Here is a 20,580-nt window from a genome sequence, read left to right on the forward strand (position 1 = left end):
ATATATATATATATATATATATATATATATATATATATATATATATATATATATATATATGCCTGATAATTAGATATGGAGCTAACATTAATCAGATTCACTCTATTGAACTGCATCCATGTTAGCACATCACATTTGAAGTGGTAATTTCACAGTAGGAATACACACAGGTTTGAAGACTTATTCTCACCACCTACAGTGCAATTTGGTCAGGTACATACGTGCTAAAATATCAAGGTGAAAGTCATCATAGCTTGTGTAGAATACGCTTAGCTCCCAAACCAACTTAGAGAATAGATAAACGGCGATATTTCTTTTATCACCCGATAAGAGTCTCGCGTTAATGTAGCACGTTAATGCCGATAACGACCCACCACTATATATTGTAAACTGAGCGTGTTTTGTGGATGACAAAAAAGAGCATTGAAGGCACACCAGATTGATTGTCTCGTTATTATGATTTTTTTCTCTACACCATCTCTTTGAAATTGACATTCTCACTTCGGCGCATAAACTTTTAAGGCTGATTAATACTTCTGCGTCAAACACACGCGTATGCTACGGCATTGACGCACAGCCCTACGCCATGGCCGTCGGCGTCGCTGATGTGCACCACTCAAAAAATTTTACTACACGTCGCAATGACGCGTAGCGCAAGCTTTTTGATTGTTCGGCTTGGTAGTGCTCACGAGTCTGGGCGGGACCGAGAGCCGCACGAATGATGCGAGCCCGATGGAGCAATTGTTTACAAGTGTGGAGTCCCATGAAGGAGCTCTGGATGGAAAGTTTTGTTCTGTGTTTACCTCATGGTTAAAGTTGTTGCACGTCCGCCTGTTCCTGCCTCAAAATGAACGAGTTGGAGCCACTTGTGCATCCAGGAAGTGTTCAGGAAAAGCAAAACAGCATTGAAAAATTATACACAGAGGAACATAAACACCTCACTGCCAACTAGCGTTTCGGAAGTGTAATGCGGACCAACAGAGACAGCGTGCAGAAGTATAAATGCACAGCTATGCGCGTTGCATGCGCCGTGGGTTACGCCGGTCACTTGACGCAGAAGTATAAACCAGGTTTAGAAGTGATTAGATCATATGGGATGAGGCCTTCTGAATTTAATGCAGTGTATATCTTCTCACTTTTTCATTGTAACGTCCTGTTTTTTTGTATATTTCAGTTCTTTGTTCATGGCATTTTCTGTTCAGCTTAGTGTATCCTTATCATATTAATCTTTGGGTTAATTGTCTCCACCCCCTTCTCAGCTTGTTTAGTTGTTTTCTTGTGTAGTTATACCCTGTTCTGTTAGCACTTCACTGTCATTAGTTTATGTCACTCCCATGATGTCTGCGTGGTTCACTTGTGTTTTGGTTTGGTTTTAGTTTGTTTAAATATTTGTTTGGCTGCATCTGGATCCTCACCTTTGTTCATTCCCTGCACTGTGCCAGACGTGACAGAACTAATGACCAACCATGGATCCAGCAGCCAAAATCGGCCCAGTAAGCACTCTTTGTGTCATATTCCAACTGTAGAGAAATATGTGGTGGAATTTATTCAGCTTAGCCACCTCCTTCCCCAGAGTGAGACCACTGTTAAAAACTTGTTTTGGAGTGGTCTAGACCCGAACATTATGTTAAGCCTTCCCAAACTGGACACAAACTGGGCTCTGGAAAGAAAAAGAAGAGCAAAACCAAGCTTGACTCACCTGTGAATCTGTTTGCAGCTCCTCGGACGGGCTCCATCAGTCTGGCAACGCCATCTCGTATTCCTGTTGGCATTTTGTGTGTTGCTTCTGATGTGTTTGTGGCTCACGAAATAGTCCGCCATTTGTTTCATGCCGCCTGAGTTTACCGATCAGCCACCGCTGCCTGAGTTCCCCGAATGGCGGGTGCCAGATTATCCTGAATCTGCCTAAAAACAGGCACCAGATCTTCCCAAATCTCTCAAATGGTGGCCGCCACATCTCTCCAAATTCCCTAAATGGTGGGCTCCAGGTCCTTCCGAGTCTCATGAATGCCCTGAGCCACTACCCGAGTCCCACAAATGGCCAGAGCCACCACTTGAGTTCTACAAAAAGCCAGAGCCACCACCTGAGTTCCACGAAAGGCCAGAGCCACCACTTGAGTCCCATGAAAGGCCAGAGCCACCACTTGAGTCCCATGAAAGGCCAGAGCCACCACTTGAGTTCTACAAAAAGCCAGAGCCACCACTTGAGTCCAACGAAAGGCAAGCCACCACTTGAGTACAACAAATAGGCCAAAGCCGCCACTTGAGTTCAACGAATGGCCAGAGCCACCATTTGAGTCCCACGAAAGGCCAGAGCCACCACTTGAGTTCCACGAAAGGCCAGAGCCACCACTTGAGTCCCATGAAAGGCCAGAGCCACCACTTGAGTTCTACAAAAAGCCAGAGCCACCACTTGAGTCCAACGAAAGGCAAGCAACCACTTGAGTACAACAAATAGGCCAAAGCCGCCACTTGAGTTCAACGAATGGCCAGAGCCACCATTTGAGTCCCACGAAAGGCCAGAGCCACCACTTGAGTTCTACAAAAAGCCAGAGCCACCACCCGAGTCCCACGAATGGCCAGAGCCACCACTTGAGTCCCACGAAAGGCCAGAGCCACCACTTGAGTACAACGAATGGCCAGAGTCACCACCTGAGTCCCATGAAAGGCCAGAGCCACCACTTGAGTTCTACAAAAAGCCAGAGCCACCACTTGAGCTTCACGAAAGGCCAGAGCCACCACGAGTCCCACACATGGCCAGAGCCGCCACCTCAGTCATATGAATGGCCGCCAGAGCCATGTGACATTCCAGTGCCACTAGAGCCATGTGACTACCCAGTGCTGTCAGAGCCTCTCTGTCTCCTGAACCCAAGCCTTCTGACCCACTGGGGTTATCTGAACTGCCAGTGTCTCCCGAAACCTAAGCTTTCTGAACCACTAGGGTTATCTGAACTGTACCTCCAGAACTTGAACCTCCTGACCCACTGGTGTTTTCTAAACTGCCAATACCTCCTGAATCTGAGACTCCTGACCCACTGGGGTTTCAGTTCTGTGTTCATGTCACTTCCTGATCACCTTAGTTTACCCTTATCCTGGTAATCTTTGAGTTAATTGTCTCCTTCTCTTTATTATCTTGTTTAGTTACTTGTTTCCTTGTGCGTTTATATCCTGTTCCTGTTAACATTCCATGGTCATTGGTTTATGTCACTCCCATGATGTCTGCATGTTTCACTTGTTGTTTTGTTGTGGTTTGTTTTAGTTTGTTTAAATAAATATTTGTTTGGCTGCATCTGCATCCTCACCTTTTATTCCCTGCACTACGCTGGACGTGACAGTCATAATCAGACCAAAATAAAGTTTATTTATAAACTAATTTCAATAGGCTCACATACTTATGATTGCTTGCGGCTGCTCCCCCCTCCACCCCTGCTCCTCCTCCTTTCCTAGATGGGTGGCATGGTGGCCCAGCGGTTAGCACTGTTGCCTTACAGCAAGAACGTCACTGATTCTAGTCCTTACCAAGCCAGCTGACGTTTCTGTGGGGAGTTTGCACGTTCTCCTCGTGCTCACATCGCTTTCCCATGGGTTTCTCCAACCGTCCAAAAACATGCAAGTTAAGTTAATTGACTAATCCAAATCGGCACCATAGACATGCTCCTAGTAAGTAGTTCTCTCTTAAGAGTAATCACTGCTTCATCTGAGCAATCTGTTCATTAGCCACTACAGCAGGAGAGTTCTCAAGATCTACCTAAGCTCAAACTCCCCTCTCGCCTGGCAAATGGCAGGGAGCCCCAGGCTCAAAATCTTATGAGCTCAGGGCTCTCTCCCGGGACATCATGCCAAACAAGCTTTATAATCAATCATCAGCTAAGTGTGAACTCTTGAAATAGGTATTTGTGACAACAATGACCTGAGGTTACTTACATAATTTCAGCACAGCGCCACCTAGAGTTCAGGAGAACATGAGGCAGAATCTCAAAGCTTCCTCACTGCCTATTAAGATAATATTATCATATTAATCGAAACTTGGGAGTTTATGACACAATTTTGTTTTCATAAACCTGCAAGTCTGGCAATTTAAAAAAGCTAGTTGCTTAATATTAATACAGTCTCAAAATACTTAAACCCCAGTTGAGGTTTGCAGGACTTGTTTTATACTTTCAGCCGAATTATACAGATGTGTCATTGCATGTTGTTAACATATTTGTTTAAAGTTGTCTTCTCCTTTGTATGCTTTCTAGATGTCTAATTTATATTTTAAATATGTTTGATGACTTTTAAATGTCTGTTTTTAAAAAGTTGTTAAATGTATTTTTTTAAAAATCTCATACAAGCCTATTAATAATTCATGGTCTTAACAATCACATTAGGAGTACATGCAACTTATTAAATGTTTATAGAATACTATTACTAATAATTCTCCCAGTACTGGGTTGCAGCCGGAAGGGCATCCGCTGTGTAAAACATATGCTGGATAGGTTGGCATTCTGCTGTGGCGACTAAATCGAAGAAAAAATTTATATTACTAATAATTATAGTACATCTCTCTCAATTGCTGGGAAAGTGATATCCAAGATATCTTTTATGCATTTGCATAAGCATTCAATTGTTATTTGTTACATTATTAAAAAAAAAAAAAAAACTTGTATTTTAATTCTTGTGCCTCCTTTATGTTGGGGTAAAAATATTACATTTGCAAACACAATAATTCAGCTCAATGTTTATTTTACATCTTTAGTCAGTTAGACTTGCAATTGTAAGTCAAACTCAGCATATAACAGTTTTGCAAGTTTTCATGACTTAATTGGAAATAAAGATGCCCAATTATATATATATATATATATATTTAAAAAGAAAACAACTTTATTATTGTCACACTTTATTTACATGCTGAAAATAAAATTTAATGACAGTATTTGGTCTTTAAAAACAAAGTAAAATAAACCATTAGATGGAAGGAAACCTGTTTAAAGCTGTCATTTCTCAATAGATGTGGGTGTGTTTGTTAAAACAGCATTCTGGGAAGCTGCTGACCGCTAGATCATAACAGCATTAAGGGTAAAATTAGTCAAAAGAAGAACTGAGCACAGTTACAAAATTAAATGCGTGATCACAAGTCAAACTATGTTCAAGCTAAACGTCCTCTGATCTGCATGTTGCAAAACTATATTTCATGCACATTTCTATTAAATCACACTTCACATTATAGCAAACCTATTTAATGATCATTCTAAGCAGTAATTAAAGGGACAGTTCATTTGCATCATCATTTCCTCTCCCTTCACTTGTCACAAACCAGCTTCTTCTCTTCTGTTGAACACAAAAGACATTTTAAAGAAATAATGGATATCTGTAACCACTGACTTCCATAACATCAGCTTTTCCTATAATAGAAGTAAATGTTTACAGCTTTCTAACATTTTCCATGCACAAAAATCAATCAATAACGGTTTGCAATGACTTGAGGAGGAGTAAATAGTGAGTAAATGTTAATTTTTGGGTGATCGGTCTGATCAATAGACATCAATGTAATGTAGCAACACATATCAAACATTGAGGTCACAGACAAAGTTGATTACAACCCATAAAAGAACAGACCTCTGTGGCCCTCTGCTGGATAAACAGTCAAAACACTTTGTTTCTTAAACTGACAAACTTGTCCATATCTGCATAGTCAAAAGACTGAAGACAGCTGTAAGACATATCACATATGTACTCATCCTATTTACTAATGGTTGTGATTCATTAACATGCACAGGTTTAACTACACAGTAAAAATGCTTTTCTAACTTAGATTTTAGCCTTGCTTCTAGTCCAAATATCTAAAAATTCTTAAATCACGAAACATATTTTAGACACGTTAACACATGTCTTGTTTTAGGAGAAAAAAACTCACTTAATTTTGACATTATTTCTTAAAACAAGACTAGAAAGTCAAGTCTAGAAAATGCTTCTTGATTTAAGATTTTTAGGATATTTGCACTAGAAACAAAGCATTTTTTCAGTGTTTCATATCTAAAGCTTTCAAAACGTCTACAGGTTTTCAGGAAGGTCTGTTTAACTCACAGATTACTCTGGATTTCTCCATGTGGCATCTGTACATTTACTGATTGATTCAGTGTGTTTCTGGAGTCATCTGGAAGAAAAAAACGGACAAAAAGAGAGCAGATCTTCATCTATTCTGTAGTTATACATATTCAATATCACTTCTAACATCTGATAGAGCCAATTAAAATAACCAGTTTTCCAAATTATTCAACCTTGTCACATTTGTGGGGAACACTTTAGTTTGAGTCATAATTCATGTTATTAACTACTGGCTTATTATCTGCCTATTATTAAGATATTAACTGTTCAGTAGTCATATTATGATCTTATTATGCATCCCTAGTCTTAACCAAAATCTTTTACCTTACATTTAGTCATTTAGCAGACACTTTTATCCAAAGCGACTTACAAATGAGGACCTTACTATTAATAAACAGCTAATTAGTTGTTTATTAAAATAGTAGTGTTAGTTAATGATTTGTTAGCATGTGAATTGTGATCTAAATTAAAGTGTTACCCATTTGTGTTTTGTTTTTACTGGAGTCAATTTTGTACTTTTATTCAAGTGTTTGATTATTATATTTCATCCACCACTGCTAATATATGACAGCAGACCCCAAAACCTCTTAAGTTGACAATTCATAAATGATATTTTTTTAGTTACACTTCATAACTACACATTATGTATCATTTATTAAGCATTAGCAATAAGTTCATTCATTATTTGTTAAGCATTAACTACATTAGTGGATGTTAGTAAACAGTTTTTAAAATAAAGCTAAACATGCTGTATTGTTGACCTATATGCACATGTATAATTTAAAACTTTGTTAATGATTCCTTTTTCATTGCTAAATTGCTTGTTTAACTCAACTTGATCCAGTTTTGTCACCTTATTTAAAGTGAGGACTATTTATATGCTTATATCTATTTATGCTTTGTAAATCCATTATAAATGACAATTAGAGGCTCAGTATCAAATGAACAATAAATCTTTGCCATCTTATCTAAAAAAAATAAAATTACAGTAAGGTTTAAACATTGCTGAATAACAGGAATGTCAACATACAATATTAAATCGGATAAAATGACAACAATATAATACTTTAACACAGGGGCGGACTGGGACAAAAATTCATCCCTGGCACTGTAGCCACACCAGCCCACATTACCACACCGACACAGCCCCACCCACAAACACGTACATTCACTATTTAGTGTATAGATGGTGTAATAATATGATATTCGTTTCCAGATTTTGATTATGTCCGGGTAACCTCGGATTGGGTCGGCCCATCTTGAAACCAGGCGGCAGTTGCCAATTGGGCCACATGCTTAACATTTATTATTATTATTATTATCATCATCATAATATCACATCTAGGAAGAGATAAAAGCTGTCTGCACTTAAAAACAATACAAAAAAAAAAAAAAAAACTGACCGGCCCACATTTAAAAATTGGTCCAGCCCCTGCTTTAACAATATATTTTGATATTTGAGTGTTATTTATCGATGATTAAACTCTACAGTGATTATATTTTAGATAAGATTGCAAAGATTTATTCTTCATATGATATGATTTATTTAAAGTCATTTGTTTATTTTTTCCTGTTTAAAATATTCTGAGCCTTTACTTGTCATTTATAAGGGATTTACAAAGCATAAATAGTCCTCAGAGTGACACGGTGGCCCAGTGGTTAGCACTGTCGCCTCACAGCAAGAAGGTCGCTGTTTCAAGTCCCGGCCGCGCCAGTTGACATTTCCGAGTGAAGTTTGCATGTTCTCCCCATGTTGGTGTAGCACAGATTGTCATTTCAAGGCTTTAGTTAAGGAAATGTGTTAGAAAAATAAGATTTTAGCACTTAAAAAACTAATAATGAATTGGGTGTCATTTAGAAGTTAATTAGAGTTAAGTTACCCACCAGAAACGCTAACATTGACATCCAATTGAATGTGTTTCTTGTGTTTATTCCAGAAGTTCAGCTGATAAACTCCAGAGTCGCTGCTTCTGGTGTTTTTCACAGTCAGAGATGCGCTTTGATGATGCAGCTCCAACCTGTCTCTGAAACTCCAATTACTCTTGTAGAAAGTCTTACTGACGTCTCCGTTCATTCCAGATGCGAGCATCACACCTTCAAATGTCCAGTGCAGCTTCTCATCTTGCTCTACATTAAAATTAGTGATCAAAATTAGGCTTTCTCCTGCCATCACTGACACAGTGTTTGGAACAGAGTGACCTGGAGATCAAACAGAGAAAGTTACTCAGACTGAGATAAAAGTAAAGTTATACTATCTGTTTGCATAGGACTGTGTGTCCTTCAGTATTTCTCTTTTCCAGTATTTTCAAAAACATAAAGTATAAACTATAAATGCACTTAAGTCACACTTTATTTTGATGGTCTGTTTGTTAAATTAGGTTACACAGCATATACATGCCAACTAATTCAAATAAGATTATAAGTAGACTTTTATGTTTGGGTTAGGGTTGAGGTTAGGTTTAGGCTTAGTGTAAGTTAACATGTACCTACTTGCAAAGTTTCTTATAGTCAGTTAAATGTATGTTGAAGGAGCAGTATCAACTGACATTAAGCAGACGGTCTACTAATACTCAAGTGGACCATCAAAATAAAGTGTTACATGCACTCAGCTTATCATTTAGTATCATATAAAGTGTCTTCATAATATGTATTCTTATTGTAAATGTCAAGGCTGATGGTTTGTTCTGTCCAGTGATTCACCATTAGGTGCTATCTGAGGAAACCCTCATGATTCAAGCAGATTTTAGGATGCACATCACCCCTAGTGGGGAATCATTAATTTTTCAAAATGTTATAACATAATGAAGCCCCGTTTACTGAAATTATGTAACCTTGCCAATATGATATGCACTCAGAACAAAAGATTTGTAAATGTGGTTAAGCTTCATGAAGCGCTGCTTAGGAAGCAGCCATCACTATTTAGTAATATAAAATAACAAGACAGGCAGCTTAGTGTAGAGGACTAGCTGTTGCCTCACAGAAAAAAAAAAAGATCACTAGTTTTTGAATGGGGTTTGGATATTCCAGTTGGGTGCTCCAATCTCCCCCACAGTCCTCCTAATACATTTAGTATAGGTGAATTGGAGAAACTAAACTGCCCACTGTGTGTGTGTGTGTGTGTGTGTGTGTGTGTGTGTGTGTGTGAATGAGAGAGTGAATGGGTGTTTATCAGCACTGAAGCTGCTGTACTCTCAGTGATGGGTTTGCAGCTGGACGGCATTTGCCACATAAAACATATGCCAGAGTAATAGGGGGTTCATTCCACTGTTGTGACCCCTAATAAATCTGTGACTAAGCCGAAGGAAAGTGACTGAGTGAAGTAACGAGACTAAAAGCTAATTTCTTTACACATAATTAGACCTGGGGCGAAGCAGTGGCGCAGTAGGTAGTGCTGTCGCCTCACAGCAAGAAGGTCGCTGGTTCGAGCCACAGCTCAGTTGGCATTTCTACCTGGAGTTTGCATGCTAAATTGTCCGTAGTGTATGAATGTGTGTGTGGATGTTTCCCAGAGATGAGTTGTGGCTGGAAGGGCATCCGCTGCGTAAAAAAATTGCTGGTTAAGTTGGTGGTTTATTCCGCTGTGTTAATAAAGGGACTAAGCCGACAAGAAAATGAATGAATGAATGACTAATTAGACCTATAGATTAATTACCAATCAGCTGTTGGCTCCTACAAAACATTCTTGTTTTTCAGGTTGTAAAACTAATACAGATGTCCATATTGTATTATGATAGTAAAGTCTATAAAACTGGAAGACTCACCACACACAAAGACTCTGAATGAGCTGTAGATGGGCTTTTTGCTGCTGATGATGTGTAGTTTATAAGCTCCAGAGTGTTCTTCGCTCGTGATGTCTCTGATGGTCAGAGATCCAGTCCTCTTGTCCAGCAGCAGTTTGTTTCTGAATCTCTCGTCGGCTTCAGTAAATGTGCTCTCTGATGTTTCTACATTCATTTGAGCTATGAGGTTGTTTTCGTCTCCAAACATCCACAGGATCAGATCATCTCTTTGTAATTCAGCATGAACATTCAGAGTGACGTTGTTTCCCTTCTTTCCTAATATCATACTCGCTTAGAAACAAAACAAAGGGTTGAAATTAGATCAAGTCACAATGTGAAACTAAATATTGACTGTAAAAGACTGGAGGGCATACTACTGAACCACTGAACCATGACAGACTTTGGTTAAAGCATTTATGAATAAGCAAAATTACATTTTAGATCATTTACAATGTGCTCAGTCTGCTGATTTGTCCATTATCGTGGTCCCATCATGCCATTTATCTCATAACATGATTTGTTAAAACAAAATCACATACATATTTGATGCTTATACTGAGCACACGCATGCTTTTATCATAGTTAATGCACATTGTTTCTTATTGGTAAAATTATTTCTATTAAATTGTCCACATAAATTTATGCACAGACATTTTTCAGAGACATCATCTCTGGATGTAGTTTGAGCTAAATAACAGACTCACCTCTGACAATAACAAAGAACTGTCTTTCCAATGGCTCTTTGCTGCTGTTTATCTTTAGTGTATAACATCCAGCATGTTCGGGTCTGGTGTTCTTGATGGTCAGAGATCCAGTCTTGTCATCCACCATCAGTTTGCCTCTGAATCTCCCATCAGCTGTATAAGATTTAAGAATCTCCACGCTCCCTTCCTTGATTTCAGCTATAAGAGAGTTTTCTTCGTATAGCCACTGTATCTCATCTGTTTTAGCAATTTCACCATTAACCTTTAGCGTGACAGCATCTCCCTCTGTCACTGACACTTTGTTGACTGTCAGAAAAAAGAAATGAAATCCTCAATCACTTTACAAGAGGAACAAAACTAATCCAAGTAGATAATGTGATGAAGCCTATTATAAAACAGTCAGAATTACCAACCAACTCTGGTTAAAAGCTAAATAATTTAATCTGTGAAATCATAATACATTTTGTAAGCTTTCTCAATGAAACAAAGCTAGAAGTGAACATTTAGGCTGCATCAAAACAGACACACACATTACTTTTCATTATTAAAACAAATCCCACAACATATTGAGTACACAAATAGTAATTGCGTGATAATAATACATGTCATTGATTTCAAAGCATCAACATCACAGAAATACTCACAGTTTACCAGCACTTTGAAAGTCTTGCTTGAGGTTATCTTGCCGCTGTTGCTGATCTGTAGTTTGTACAGTCCTGTGTGATAGTTTTTGAAGTTTGTGATGGTCAGAGATCCAGTCTTCTTGTCGAGGTTCAGACTTTTAAATATCTCATCAGGAAAAATGACTGTATCTGTTGTATTTTCCAATTGAGCTATGAGACGGTCTTCATCTCCAAACATCCACTGGATCAGATCCTCATTCTGTATTTCAGTGTCAGGGTTTAAAGTGAAAGAATTACCCTCTGACACTGACATCACATCCTCTTCATTTTACAGAAGCACAAAGAAACAGAGAAATACAAAATAAAGTTCATTCAGATGCTCTTTATCAGGACTGAACAAAAACAAGAGTTGATTCAATCAGTTTTGTGATAGTTAAAAAATATCAAATTAATTCTTACAGGTCAGTGACACTAAAATAAGATGCATCATGCTATATTTTTTCCACAAGATTTGTTGAGCTGATCTAACAATTATTACAAACATTAGTAATATTACTAACAGTAAACAGTTCCTCATATAATGGCAAGTTCATTTGTATTCAATTACAGGAATGTGTAGAATAAGCTTATTTAATTAACTGATGAAATCAAACTATTTAAATGAATCAATTATTATTTGGTCACTGAAGGTTAAAGATCTGTATGTTTTAACTGTTTAGCCTGTGAACTGAGCTGGCAAGCACAGTATCTTTGTGTTTCAAGGCATGTGATTAGCTGTTTGCTCCTTATGTTCTGTCTTCATGTGCCCAGACTCATGATCTCAGGATCAAAGTCTGAGTTAACAAAATAAGTTTATAATCAGGGTCATGGAAAAAATAAAGCCTGATTGCACTGGCAAATTAGTCAACTCAAAAGTAATCCTAAAATCCTGAGTTTGTTTAGCCATCATCATGGAACAAGCACATGCTCTTCACTTCAACACTGACTTTTATTTAAAGACTTGAGATACTCACGTGTAAGAGTAAGAATGAATGTTTGGTATGAGGTCCCAGTGCTGCTGATGATCTTCAGTTTATAGACTCCAGCATGTTCGCTTGCTGCGTTTGTTATTGTTACTGATCCAGTCTTAGAGTCCAACACCAGTCTGTCTCTAAATCTCCCATCAGCACCATCACCTGTGGAAAACTCTCTGGTATTTCCATTGAACCCAGCAATAAGAGTCTCTTGCGGTCCAAACATCCACAGTATCTGATCGTCTCTCTGAATTACAGCATCAGGCTTTAGGGTGACAGATTCTCCCTCCTTCACGGATACGATCTTCGCATCATCTGTCACAGCAGCACATAAACATAGTAACGTGAATATTACGAATTAATCTTGTTTAGTATTTCATTAAATGCTAATGAAATAAAACTAGTAAACAATAATGCTACATAAACTGACTTGTTAGTAGAAACGCAAGCATTCCCATTCTCCCGTTTTACAGTCTTGATGTGAAAATTAAAACTGTAGTGCTGTTAATGTCAGGCCAAACTCTGGGTGAAGAATACAAGCAGTTTATTATAGGCAAGATAATAATGTAATGCAGGCTAATAAAAACGCATGGAATCACAGGGCCAAACAAGAAAAAAAAACAAGAAATAAACAAGGTGAGCAGGCAAAGCAGACCAACAAATCAAATACATCAAAGCAAACTAGGTATGTGGTGGAAATAAAATTTAGGTCCAAAACACAAAATTCTAGATGCACTTGGCTGAAAACCAAAACTGCTTTGTAATAAGTATCTATTGTTTTATTAACCAATATTCAATTTACAAAAATTTTAATGACCATGAAGTCGAGATGTGTCATTTTACTGGCATTGCCATGGCAGCACAGTGGCACTAATGCAAGCAGCAGCAACAAGTATACCACATAGAAATCTACTGCTGGCACATTATTTGAGCAGACTTTGCTATTCCAGTGAGCATGTGCAGTTCACGCATTGATAAGTATGTGTATACATGAGTGGAATATTGAGCTATTTTGAACTTTGACCATAGTGTATGCTAGTGCTTTTGCGGTTTGGTCAGTGCAGGAAAAAACATTGTTGCATGGCTCAATCCACTGAAATACATGGATTTCATAGCACTGCGCTTTCTGTGTCCAGTGTAAAAGCTGCTGCACATTGTGTGATTAATCAGCTGGAGGGAGAGTGAAATTAACACGCTGAACACCACTGAAAAGCCTTTTTTCAGCTCATATTTCCCCTTTTTCTAAACCTGAAAACTTTATTTTTTGTACATCCCTGAAGCACACCACAAACAACTGCAAAAAAGACAGCACAAGCAAAAATAAGCAAACCAAAAACTGATTATGATGATAAGAAATGGGAAATGGAGTCCAAGAGCAGACAACCAGAACAGTGTCCTCTAGTGGACATAAAGGGTAAAACCAGCAGTGATTGTGACAGTAAATACGATCATTAAAACCACATACATATAAACAAGAAATCCTAAAACTCAAAAGGTGTGTACTCAGTTAAAAGACATTTAGACATCTTTTGAACTATATTACAAAGACTTATTTCGTATATTGCGCATATTGTGATTGTAAAGAGTTTTCTGGATTAATTTGATGTATCATCAATATGGGAACAACAGAACACAGAATTGATAGTTAAAATAACTATAGAGGAATTGGATAGTGCTAAAAAAAAAAAAAAAAAAAACACCAGTAACTGAAGGGTATTCCTACAAAACATCTAATCATACAAAACAGTAAGATTCATTCATCAAATTAAATAAAACAAAGATGGGAGAAAGAGTCAGACCAACAAATAACAGTGGAAGAGTGTAGAGATGTGTGTGTCACACAAGCAAAAACCACAAACTTGAGAGTTTAGAAAGAATTTGGATGGAAAAATCTGATGAGGTTCTTTATAACTCCTAAACTTTCTGCATTGAGTGAGTTATTTAAAGGTTGGGCTCCTGTTGGAGACAATGTGGAACTAAAAAAATGTTGTGCTTGCCCAAAAATACACCCGTTCTGGTATGAAGTAGCGACTGAAATATAAAAAAAAAAACGATAATTGGAGAAGAAATGGACTACTCATTTAATACATTATACTGTACTTTGGGAAAATGCCAGTCATTGTTCTAATTATTAACAAATACTCAATGCAAATACTTTAGGCAGGTAGCAGAAAAGCCATAACTCTAAAATTGGTTTAGATTGATCCACCAACAAGGACTTAATGGATAGGAATCGTAAAGGAAATACACTGTATGGAAAGACTTTCGTTTAACCTAAGAATGCAACAAGTATTGGCAAAAACAGACTGAGTATGTCATTGTAAACAATATGTGACAAAGTGCTTTAAATGTATTATCACTTGATTTAGTAACCCCTATGACAACTGCTTTGCCCCCCATCCACCTTCTCCTTTTACTTTATTAGTAATTATTTTCTTCTTCCTCTAGTTTTTTTCCTAAATAAATAAAGTATTAAAAGCACATACAGTGGCACAAACAAAAAAGATGCATCATCAAATATACACAAACTAACCAAATATGATTTTGTTAATATCATGCAGGTCAACAGTGGACAAACACAGACTTCAGTTATTGCTACTCTAAACCAATTTCAGCAATGCTGGTGTTAAAAATGACTTGTATGCTGACTAACAATGACAACAACTCTACAATAGCATACTTTAATACTTACACATCTGACATTGTTGAACACAGAAGTATCCTTTTTGCTCCTCTTTTTTAGCAGCACATAAAAAACAAAAGTTTATTAAATACTTAGAAATTTGAATGAATCATGCAGTCCCCATTTTAACATACAGTTGAAGTCAGAATTATTAGCCCTTCTTTGAATTTTTTTTTTTTTAAATATTTCCTAAATTATGTTTAACAGATTTTCACAGTATGTCTGATATGTTTTCTTCTGGATAAAGGCTTATTTGTTTTATGTCAGCTAGAATGAAAGCAGTTTTTAATTTTTTAAAACCCATTTTATGGGCAAAATTATTAGCCTCTTTAAGCCATATATTTTTTTTTTCTCATATTCTACAGAACAAGACATTGTTATACAACAACTTGCCTAATTACCCTAACCTGCCTAGTTAACCTAACTAACCCAGTTAAGCTTTTAAATGTCACTTTAAGCTGTATAGAAGTGTCTTGAAAAATATCTAGTCAAATATTATGAACTCATAATTAAACTGAACTAAACTGAACTTCAACAAAAACTGAACTGACACTGTTTTAATTTACTATAATCTTCTATGTGAAGCTGCTTTGACACAATCTACAACGTAAAAGCGCTATAGAAATAAAGATGAATTGAACTGAAGCTTGTGAAAGATAAAATAAATCAGTTATTAGAAATTTGAAGTTATTAAAACTATTGTGTTTAGAAATGTGTTGAAAAACATCTTCTCTCCGTTAAACAGAAATTGGAGGGAAAAAACAAACAAACAGAGGGGCTAATAATTCAGAGAGGCTAATAATTCTGACTTCAACTGTACAATATACTGTAGCTTTGGACAAAATAAAGAGGCTGCTTTAAAAAAACAATTGACTTATGAAATTAATAATGTACATTTGTATTAGTAAACTATTATTTATTATTATAACTATATATTATATATGGGGGAAAATGTATTATACAATTAACAGTACTACATTACTTACTTTTAGGAAGAAACTTGAGGCAATGGTAAAACATAAAAGCAGCTGCTCCTGCAAACGCCAGCAGAAGAACAACAGCAGCTATTCCTGCCGCAGCAGCTGGAGATAAACCTGAATCTGGAACTGGAACTGATCAATAAAAACAGTCAACACCATAAACATCCACTAATGTATATCTGGTAGGTTGATGTTTGTTAATGATCCTTGATTAATTGCATATAAAGATTTAAAAATCTAATTAAGAATACAATTTGATCTTTATGCACAAAGTATGCGTCATCTTGGAATGGTCAATTTGTCATCATTCATTGTAAATGTGATTTGAGATTGCCCTTTGTTTGTAGAGGCTGTAGATCAGGGGTCTCAAACTCGCGGCCCGCGGGCCATTTGCGGCCCTCAGTGCAATATTTTGTGGCCCGCGCCGACCGCTGTACACTGACAGAATCAGCGGAGCGGGGAGAGCGAGCGCTTCCCGCTCCGCTGATTCTATCCGTACACAGCGGTCACTGGCATTCCCCGCCCGCCGTGTAAACAAAGGAGCGGGGATGCCGGTGACGTCACCACGCACCCCGCCCCTTTGTTAGACGCTGTGACGGGCGGGAAGAACCAAGATAAGCTGTTCCCGCCCCTGCCTGCCACTTAGCTACAGCCTGCATCTTACAGAGCTCGAAATTGCGACCATTTTGGTCGCATATGCGCCCGAAAATTAATCTATGCGACCTCATAATATATTTTGGCGCATTAGTGCGACTGCAGATAATGGTTGTAGTGCGACCTGTTTTGATTTTTTGTAAAAAGGTGCTGAATCGCTCTTCCCTGCCGCTGTCAATCACTCAAGCTATTCCGCTGTCAGATGACAGGGAAGGAGCTTTTATGACCACGGGAAATGCAAACGGCAGAAGAGTAAAAACTTAAAGCACACAGGTTTGCAAACCCCACCTAAAATTGAGGTGCAGATGAGAGCGATCATGACACGTCACGTGGTGAATAATGATCCACCAGCTGAGATCAATCGAGTACGCGCTTCATGGAGAAGGCGCCCGAATCTCCATGCGTTGCATTCACTGCGTGTTCAGCGCAAATGTCCGCTAAAAGTCAAATCTAATACTGTACATATCATCGCCAAAGGAGCTCGCCTTTACTAAGTTTACACTGAAACTGCGTCTCATAACAAACAGTGGTATTCCGCCGGTGGTCATCGCAAGAATCTTGCGCTGCCTGCTCATAAATTGGGTCGGCTGACTCGCCAGCTTTTCCACTAACACAGGAAAATGAAGATCATCTCAGACTGAACATTTAAATTGACACAAACTGAAACCAAATCTTTTAAAGAGTGATAGAAGTGAGACTTTACTTTCTTTCTTTTGTCTATTCTTTTTTGAGGTGTATATTATTTTTATTTTTTATTTATTTACTGATGACTGCTTTGGAGCTTTCATTATTGAATTGAATGATTTAATATAATCTTTTGTTTGTTTTGTAGCAGAAATATTATTTATTAAATTGACATGCATATAAAAACAGCAGCACAAAATAAATATTTCTTACTGCAATGCTTCATTTTTGTTTGATGCAAACTATACAATTATTTTTCATAAAGTAACAGACTTTTTATAGCAGATAACCTACATTCATGCACATTCAAGGCAGTATCATAATGAGAAATGTAATTCATTTTTACTATTATTGTCATTTTCATCATCATTAATATTCTATAATTATTAGACAATCATTTTGGAATTATTGCACACAAATATCAATGTCTTCACAGAATTAGTTAGATAGTTGTTTCTGGTTTTTGTCAGTCCTATTGATGTTGTTTTAAAATACAATAAATCCCTTAAAAAGCAATTTGCAGCGGTGCTCAATCATTTTTTGTGGTTGCTCCTAAATTTTTTCTGGTGCACCTAAATTTATTTTGGTGCTCCTAAATATTTGAAGTTGGGAGCACCGGTGCTACTAAGTAAAAAAGTTAATTTCGAGCCCTGTCTTATATATATTATAGGTAGATACAGACTGGTACAGACTGATGTGACTGGAGTGGGGTGGGGGTGTTTTATTTATACATATATACGCCTTTTTTTTAGGTGAGGGAATGGAAGTTTTGAGTGAGTTCCCCCACTTTTTTCCCTAGGACTTGGCCTTTTTGGGAGCACATATTTGTGTGAGAAGTTATTCTCCACCTTGAACTTCAATAAGTCAAAGTACAGGTCTAGACTTAATGATGATCATCTTCAAGCCATACTGAGGGTCTCAACTGCTTCCGCTCTAAAGCCAAATGTGGTTCAGATTTGTGAGAAGAAGCGCTGTCAAGTCTCTGGCAGTAAGGAGTAGGCAAAAGATGCCATGTTCAGAAGAACTGTTCATAATCTTCACTCAATCTTTTATCAATGTTCAGGACACTTCATGTTCAGAAGAAATAATTAAAACTGTTAATAATGACATGAGGACTTTTTTTTGTGAAATCCCTTATGCGGCCCAGCCTCACCCAGACTTTGCCTCCTGCGGCCCCCAGGTAAATTGAGTTTGAGACCCCTGCTGTAGATGAAAGGCAATGATGTTAAATATTGTTCAGTTTCTTAACCTTTTCACTGGTAAGTTTAGAACGTCTCTCTGGAGAGAGGTGTGAACTTGAGAACTTTACACTGTATTCCATATTGGTTTCCATGGTGACTCATCAAGCGTTTGTAATTCTGTTACATTCTAATTTCTGTACATTCTAAATCCACTGTTTGTGATGATTCTGCCAGAGGCTCAGAAAAAACAATCCCACATACTGTTACAAACCCCTCACTGCTCAAAGGGTTAAACAGACTGATTGTTTCACTTAATACAATGGGTATTAACTAAACTGTGAAGTACTAACTTGACTGCCATTTTACAAATCATTAAAGGTCATGGCTTCAGGTAAATCTGATATAATAGTTTCACATTTGTTAATTAACGTAATGCATTTGTTCAGCAAAATTAACAACTGAAGTTTAATCTGATACATACATGCAGAAATCTACAGTTGATGTACGTTGACTAACGCTCAAGTGTTAACCAAAAAGTTTGAGCCTTTTATGGTGGTTCATAAATAAATTCCTACAGAAACACACTTGCTTTTTGTGAAGCAAGTACTGTCACCTGTCATATTGTAAAGCTGCAACTCTATAAGAGTGCTAAAAACTGTAAAACTAAAATTGACTGATCAGAGTTTACAGAAAAAAAAAAAAAAAAACTCACTACTGAGAGTAACATTGAATAACCACTTTGAAGTGCCAGTGTTGTGGTTGATCTCTGCTTTATAAAGTCCAGTGTCTGTGGTTCTGATGTTCATGATGGTCAGAGTTCCAGTCTGACTGTTCAGCTTCAGTCTGTTGAATCTCTCAGGGTCATTGACATAAGTGGTTTTGTTGTTATTGAATTCAGCAATGCGTAAAGTTTCAAACCTCCACATTATTCGAGTGATATCCTTTATATCAAAAATATCAGTGTTAAGAGTCACAGTCTGTCCCTCCATCACTGATACTTGCACATTGATTTCAGCACAAAACACACCTGCAGAACAAACAGAAACAACATCTCAGAGACTGAAACACTGCTGGGATTGTTAGTGAGAAATCATAAAGGGAGAGAATTAAGTCTCGTCTTTTCAACATAATTATTTTTATTATTCAGCTATGAATAAAAAACAAATATATTCATTATCAGCAAAATGTGAAATGAGCAGTTAATACCTCAACACTGCCAATACAAAGAATCAAGAAGAAGAAGAATACATGTACAGTATATAAGCATCAGGTTGTTATGAAATAATAAATGTTTCAAATTACTTGAAGAATATTATATATAATATTCTTAAAAAGTAGTTTACTGTAATTACAAGTACTTCCCTTAGAAAAAATGATTATGCAATGTAAAGGAGTAAAGGACATACTAACTCTTCACACAAGGCATCATTTTTGGCTAAAAATACACTGTTGCCCATGTTAGTCAAAATGCTGTGTGAAACCGAAAGCAGGCCTATCAATGACTGAACAAACCGCACACTCACCGCATGTTGATAGTAGAATCAGAATGATCCCTAAAATGATCCTCATATTGCTGCGGTTTCCAGCTAAATCTGGTTTATAAAAACAGTATTAGTGAGTTTCTGAGACACCCAGCGCGTTTTCTGAAAGAAACAACAAATCTGGAGAACCGTGGAGAGATGTTTAAATAATTCTATATGACAGAATAAGTTTGTTTACAATTCAAGTCTTTCATATTCGAGTCTGCTGCTAGGCGTAAAACTGTTGTCCAGTTCCTTTGGACGAATCGTTTTAGTGAACCGGTTCTTTAAAGTAGACCTCTCAACAGTTCACCAAAACGGACTGAAGTTTCTCTCTTTGAGCGACTTTGAAACGTACCTGACAGTCACTTTGACTCAGAAAAAAAACTAGTATCCCAGAGAATATACAAATCTAACCTAAAGCAAGACAAGCCATGCTAAGAGAATTATGAACTGATTCATTTCATCCATACTGGCGATACGTCGGACCCATAGAGGTCGGACCATGCGCCGAACAAACAGCAACAGCTGACATTTAACACTGACAGGGGCGGACCAGGAGGCGAAAGAGCCGGGGGGATTCCTGCCTGTGCTACATTACACAGCTGTCTTTCGTTTGCATTTATCCAGCGATTTTACTTTCTGTTTCTCTTAATAGTTCTTTTATTAGCC

The 20,580-nt window shown here is 37.5% G+C and overlaps 1 protein-coding gene across 5 annotated transcripts; it reads right to left on the reverse strand.

The window, feature by feature from the left end:
* Positions 1-4,841: 4,841 nt before the first annotated feature.
* Positions 4,842-20,417, reverse strand: LOC100320194 (uncharacterized). 5 transcript variants are annotated; one of them, XM_073937253.1, is made up of 12 exons: positions 20,267-20,417; positions 19,912-19,980; positions 19,101-19,415; positions 15,876-16,001; positions 14,899-14,940; positions 12,207-12,521; positions 11,215-11,514; positions 10,571-10,876; positions 9,849-10,157; positions 7,972-8,286; positions 6,067-6,136; positions 4,842-5,310 (listed from the first exon to the last, which is right to left on the reverse strand). In XM_073937253.1, the coding sequence occupies exons 2-12, from the start codon at positions 19,955-19,957 to the stop codon at positions 5,289-5,291; spliced, it is 2,166 nt and encodes a 721-aa protein (XP_073793354.1). In that variant the 5' UTR covers positions 19,958-19,980; positions 20,267-20,417; the 3' UTR covers positions 4,842-5,288. The 5 variants fall into 5 exon arrangements, with proteins under 5 accessions (XP_073793354.1, XP_073793352.1, XP_073793356.1 ...); XM_073937251.1 differs by having other exon boundaries at positions 20,108-20,417; XM_073937255.1 differs by lacking the exon at positions 20,267-20,417 and having other exon boundaries at positions 12,203-12,521; positions 19,912-20,167.
* Between the last annotated feature and the right edge of the window lie 163 nt (positions 20,418-20,580).

The sequence above is a fragment of the Danio rerio genome, chromosome 22 (assembly GCF_049306965.1).
Source record: "Danio rerio strain Tuebingen ecotype United States chromosome 22, GRCz12tu, whole genome shotgun sequence".
NCBI classification, from domain to species: Eukaryota; Metazoa; Chordata; class Actinopteri; order Cypriniformes; family Danionidae; genus Danio; species Danio rerio.